Source organism: Xenopus laevis, chromosome 3L, assembly GCF_017654675.1.
Source record: "Xenopus laevis strain J_2021 chromosome 3L, Xenopus_laevis_v10.1, whole genome shotgun sequence".
Lineage (NCBI taxonomy): Eukaryota > Metazoa > Chordata > Amphibia > Anura > Pipidae > Xenopus > Xenopus laevis.
The window spans coordinates 159,269,466-159,275,576 of NC_054375.1; the positions used below are offsets into that span (position 1 = coordinate 159,269,466).

The following is a 6,111-nucleotide window of genomic DNA, read 5'->3' on the forward strand; positions in this document are numbered from 1 at the left end:
AAAGGCTCTAACACCCAGGGCTTACTATGGACCAATTTAGGTGTCCAAACTACAGGGGGAATCTGCCAATGGAGAGGCCTAGCCCTCAGGGTCTCTAGTAGAGTTGCCACCTGCCAGAAGGACATTGAAGTTAATGGCATGGTGATCAGCCAATCACTTGATGTCATCAGCCCCGCCTCCTACGGCAAACTGGGCCACCCCCCCCGACGTCACCCGCCCCAGCCCCCTGCCCGGAGTTGGGCCAACAAAAAGGCGGCAAACCTAGTCTTTATATACAGTTACCTGTTTATTTGCTACAACTTTTCAAAGTTTCACACACTGAGATACTCCTGCCATATCAGTTCAGTGAAGTAATTGCAATGCAATTTACAATTTACTCTAGAAAACAGACCCTGTAGGAATAGTGGTATACAGTATATAGAATAAAACCTGGAAGTGCAGTGGTATAAATCTCATAAATCACTGGTATATGTTATATAGCTGCAGCGGGTTCAGGATTATATAGAAAATATATCATACAGAAGCAGGTATACAGGTGTGGGACCTGTTATCCACAATGCTTGGGACCTGGGGTTTTCCAGAAAAGGGGTCTTTCCATAATTTGGATCACTGTACCTTGTCTACAAAAAAAAATAATTAAAATATTATTTAACCCCAATAGGCAGGTCTTGCTTCCAATTAGGATTAATTATATTTTAGTCGGGATTAAGAACAAGCTACTGTTTTATTATTACTCTGAAAAAGGAAATTTTTTTAAAAAAATGTGAATTATTTGATTAAAATGGAGTCTATGGGAGACGGCCTTCCTGTAATTTAGAGCTTTGTGGATAACAGGTCTATGGATAATGGATGCCATACCATATGCTGTAGGCACAATGGTAATTAACATGAGTTATATGAAAGGAGATGAGGATAAAGTATGTAGCGTGGATCTCATCATTTCTGGATGTTTAGGTTCTTCGTCTTTGCCTCTGTACATTTCTCCTCTGATGGTAAATAATTGTTTCCTGAATAAGAGACATAAGAGAAAAATAAATATTGGGGAAACTACAGAACTGTTATGTGGTTCCTCTAGTGAGTATAAAATGTTTTCTTATTTTGGATCCAAATTCTGGAGGATGTATCTCAAGATCATGGGCTAGGATGAGCTCTTGAGTGGCCATGAATGAGGGTCGGATGAGATGATTTAAGGAGTGAGAAATAGAGAGCAAGTGAGGAGCAGTCTAAGGGGCTAATGATGAGTGTAGTTGGGTTAATAACCTTGGTGAGTCGTGATATTTATGACCCCATGACAACTACACTTTACTACACTACTGTATGCGCTCACCAGATAGAAAGAGGCTCCAAGTAACACTGCCTTTATGGCCACATCAAGATCCAACGGGAAAGAGACAGTGACACTTTCATTCTCGTTTCGGATAGCGCCCACCACGTGCTGCTCATCTGTGGACTTCACCTGGAGATAAAAACACGGCATGTGGGCAGGTATCTCACCATGACTATAAGTGTCCCTGGGGGTAAGTACGAGACTGGATGGCAGTCTATTGATGACACTTTACATGAGTAGGTAAGGTGCCCACATCTACAGAGGGCAATACACATTTGGAAGTAGTGGAATCAGGCTTTTACAAAAACTTAGTTCCAGGTTCTGAGGATAAATGGAAATCCAGGTGAATAATCCAAAGTGAGCTGGTTCTAGTTTGAAAGGGAATGGGCAATATTTTCTTTATCTCACCTCAAAGCATGAACTCCCGAAGATGGCACTGCGAAAACTTGGTCCAAGGATGAGTAGGACAGTCTGTTTTGTAGAGTTCAGCACAGACATGTGGGTGACCATCTGGTTCCAGTGCACCGTGACGTAACCTACAGTGTGACCCTGGGGCCAGTAAACTTCCATCTGTCAATGAATCAGACACAGCAATAGCTGATACTTTTGGACATTCTGAATTGAGAGAAAATATACAGATTCTTCTACACCCCCAGTCAGATGTTTTTGAACACCCTGCTCACATGCCCTTCAATTTGCAGTATATGTTGGGAAATGTCTGTGAATTGTATCTTATTCAAAACAATCGAGATCTACATAAAAGAGATGATTAAAGAACTGTCAGACCCAGATCAAGGACCACTAGCCTGTGGAACATAAGGTTGACTGGACTTGATATCAAGGTACAGCTGAAGGATCAAAAGAGTAGACTTGACGTAGGAGGACTCCTACAAGATGGAAAGGGGTATTGCAGACTGGTGAATCCAAGTTTTCATGACATTTTCCGGTCGTTATGATTAGATTTTGAATGTCATTGATTGGATGAGAGAATGAATTCTAATGTTCTAAAGTAACCATTGAGCATGGTGAGGGTAGTATTATGGTTTGGGCTGTTCTTCTGGCTTTAAAGTCAAAGGAGATACCTCAGTATTCTTCTGCGCCATGCATTGTCCTCTGGCCAACTAGAGTAGATCATTTGTGGGCTCTTGTACAGCAGAAGTGTTGGAGGGAACATTTAGACAAATACCTTGTGTCTGTGCCTAATTTAAAAGGGTGACCAGATCAAGATTTATGTTTGTCATTCTTTATTTCTTAGAAATGCCATTCTGGAACTTTCTGTTCTGCATGAGGCTCTGAAAAGCTCAAATGAAGCTCCTTAAGTTTATAACGTTTGAGTGGCAGTGAATGTAATATGTCTATATGTAACATTGGGTACATATATGTTGTTATGTTCATGGGACAGACACCCACTTACCTCTCTAGAGCAGGAACACTTGCAGCTGTCCATGAATACCATCACCTCATTCCCGCTGTTGTCTCGAATGTTTACATCAAAGAGTGGACCACAGCAATGAGCATTCTGCTCTGCCTGGAAGATCCTCTGTCCATCTGAAGTCAGAACATCAAAGGAACGTCCCCAACCCTGAGATACTTTAACTGGGAGAACAGGAGAACTTGGTCTGGGGAGGGTTATCTAAAAAAGGGGTGGTGAAGCTAAGGGAGAGGAGGCCAAGAAAAACCAAGGGAAAAGAAGATCAAGGATAGGAGATCAAGGAAAAGACAAACCTGGTAGAGGAATGGAAACTTGGAGGTTGGGAAGACTGAGGAAGGGGAAGTCATTAAGCAGAAGCCTACAGAAAGGAAACTAGAGAAGAAAGGTAACTACATATGAGGAAACCCAAGTGACATATATAGGTAGAGGAAGCTAAAGCTAAGGAAAACCAGGGAGAGAATCTCAGAGAATCTAGAAGTGAATGATAAAGAAAAATCCAGGTGGAAGAAGCCCAAAGAGAGAGAGAGAGAGAACTCAAAGAGAAGAATACCAGGGAAAGTAAAGCCAGGAAAAGGCCAGAGAGTAAGACGCAATGAGGGAAGTAATTGGAAATACAGATGTTTTCTTACATTTCTCCCGTATGGATAACTGGTTTATCTGCAAGACAATTACTCATTGTTATACATTTTAAAAATTGCTCTTTGTGTTTATTTATACAGATAATGTCGTTATTTATAAATATGGTTATAGACATATATGGATGGACAGTTTAAATTCACATTACCTGAGTTAGGAATTCAGATCCAGGAATTGCACCTTTTATAGGGGTAGTCAAATGTTGAGCAACTGGGGGATACTGGTCTGGTGGAGCATAAGGAGCAATTGTGCTGTAGCTTGGGGGTTGCTCCAACGAAGGTTTGTTTTCTACAATAAAAAAAGAACATGCAGTGAATGACTGCTGACGGGACAAGTTTCAAAGATCTCCAAGAACTGCCATGGGTTGCAAAGCTCTGGGCAGCAGATTCCCTCGGCCAACATCTGAACAATGTCTCTTGGACAAAAACTATGGAAAAGGGTAAAATTAGATCAAATGTCTCTTTATAGCATCCTTTTGTCATTTCAAAGGATTTGGTTTAATGATCTAGGGCAAATATAAATCCTACAAACAACCCAGACTATATAAAGGCCACGTGTAGAAAGGAGGTCAGTGAGGTTCTTCTTGTAGCCCTGGGGGAATGATGAAGAGTTTATACTGAGTACATTTCTTTAAGTACCCCTTAAATATCCCATAGTCTGAGCTAGAAACTTCTCCTCCATCATCTCATATCACCCAAAGTTCTTAGAGTTTAAAGACTGGTTGAAGACCACTGCCTCTATTAACCTACCCCTTAAAATTCCTTTCACTACTACGCAACATTACTCCTCACACCACTCAACTATTCTTGATCCAATTTATGTTTCCCTACAAGCAGGTTCAGCTCACACAGCACCCTCCTCCTTCTTCTTCTTCTATACAACCAACTGAAATGAACACCCCTAATGCCTTTCTCCCCATACACATCCCCTTTCCCAAAATCCTAACCCCATCCTTCCTTTCCTAATAGCTATCTCAAACTTAGTCACCTCCCAATCTTTCCCCTCTCCTTCCTACATATCCAAACAGACATTGGCTTCACTCACTATCCATGTTTATGCAGTTAGTGCCATAATGCAATAGCTTGTAGGAATGGAGATGTCAGAGCTGAAACCATCCAAAATGAGAAGCCTTGAAGAACTTATATCGAAATATATATATAATGATGTCATTACCTGGTGATGTCATCTTTAATAGACAGGTCTTGCTATATCCTAGGAAAATACTTGTTATTCTAGGTATTTAATCCCCTGGGTAAAATAGGAGGAGTTATAGGGAGGAGTATATGGAGCAGTAGGAGGAGTTATAGGGAGGGATATATGGAGCAGTAGGAGGAGTTATAGGGAGTGGTATATGGAGCAATAGGAGGAGTTATAGGGAGGGTTATATGGAGCAATAGGAGGAGTTATAGGGAGGGTTATATGGAGCAATAGGAGGAGTTATAGGGAGTGGTATATGGAGCAATAGGAGGAGTTATAGGGAGGGTTATATGGAGCAATAGGAGGAGTTATAGGGAGTGGTATATGGAGCAATAGGAGGAGTTATAGGGAGGGTTATATGGAGCAATAGGAGGAGTTATAGGGAGGGTTATATGGAGCAATAGGAGGAGTTATAGGGAGGGATATATGGAGCAGTAGGAGGAGTTATAGGGAGGGTTATATGGAGCAGTAGGAGGAGTTATAGGGAGGAGTTATAGGGAGGGATATATGGAGCAGTAGGAGGAGTTATAGGGAGGGTTATATGGAGCAGTAGGAGGAGTTATAGGGAGGGTTATATGGAGCAATAGGAGGAGTTATAGGGAGGGTTATATGGAATAATAGGAGGAGTTATAGGGAGGGTTATATGGAGCAATAGGAGGAGTTATAGGGAGGGGTATATGGAGCAATAGGAGGAGTTATAGGGAGGGGTATATGGAGCAATAGGAGGAGTTATAGGGCAAGGATATAAAGGAGCGTTGCATATTCTAAAGCGTAAGGTGGAGGAAGTGATATAGAGAGAAACAAGAAGAAACACAGAGAAGACGGTTATAATTAAACTTACACTGGTGGATTTTCTATCAGGATATGGAGAAACTAGAAAGACTTCCCAAAACGACAGTTTTGACTGTGAAATGTGGGTTGTGGTTTCTTCTAGAAAACAAAAGGAGGGGCAAAGTAGGTAAGGAGGAGGAGGGGCGGAGCTAGGGCAAAGATAAAGGGACAGCGTTGGGAGAAAAGGAGCCAGAGAAAGCAGTAAGGCCCTATAATAATTATATTATACCATAATGATCAGCCTAAATGATTCAATTAATTCTAAAATGCTGCAATTGATAAAAACAAGTATAAATGCTCTGGCTCTGTATTAGGGACAAGTCACAGATACTCATTAAGGGAGGTTATCAGGGGTTAACAAGAGGTTTTCCATGAGTTAAGGGGAGGGGTGGAATTGTGGCCACTAGAGGTCACTGCTGCTGTAGGAAACACATTGCTGAACTGGATACAAAGTAACAAGAAAACAACGTTTGTTAATTCTACACATTGTCTGTTCAGCTCCATTTATGGGACACACCGGCTCCAGTTAATATTCCCGGTACTTTTCCTAAGGGAAGTGAACTATTCTCTGATTCCCCGGGATCTACATGAGTAAAGGAAGATATAAAGGCCACAGATATACTCCTATATACAGGCCAGCGACCCTCCTGGACTAGTAGCCTGGCTGTAACATCAGCTGATCTATTAT

General features: G+C 41.5%; 1 protein-coding gene across 2 annotated transcripts; it reads right to left on the reverse strand.

Moving 5' to 3' along the window:
* Positions 1-267: 267 nt before the first annotated feature.
* On the reverse strand, positions 268-5,538 carry LOC108711826 (phospholipid scramblase 2). Of its 2 annotated transcripts, none has more exons than XM_018253906.2 (8): positions 5,434-5,538; positions 4,569-4,607; positions 3,544-3,683; positions 3,389-3,416; positions 2,742-2,923; positions 1,736-1,897; positions 1,328-1,456; positions 268-1,007 (listed from the first exon to the last, which is right to left on the reverse strand). In XM_018253906.2, exons 2-8 carry the CDS (start codon positions 4,579-4,581, stop codon positions 951-953), a joined length of 711 nt encoding a protein of 236 aa, XP_018109395.1. In that variant the 5' UTR covers positions 4,582-4,607; positions 5,434-5,538; the 3' UTR covers positions 268-950. The 2 variants fall into 2 exon arrangements, with proteins under 2 accessions (XP_018109395.1, XP_041443341.1); XM_041587407.1 differs by having other exon boundaries at positions 4,569-4,643; positions 5,434-5,529.
* Positions 5,539-6,111: the final 573 nt, after the last annotated feature.

Coding starts and splice junctions, on each gene's coding strand:
- LOC108711826 (XM_018253906.2), bottom strand. Junction 1,457..1,735: donor TCGGGAGTTCATGCTTTGAG/GTGAGATAAAGA, acceptor TTTTATCTCCAG/GTGAAGTCCACAGATGAGCA. Junction 1,008..1,327: donor TTGGAGCCTCTTTCTATCTG/GTGAGCGCATAC, acceptor TCTCTTATTCAG/GAAACAATTATTTACCATCA.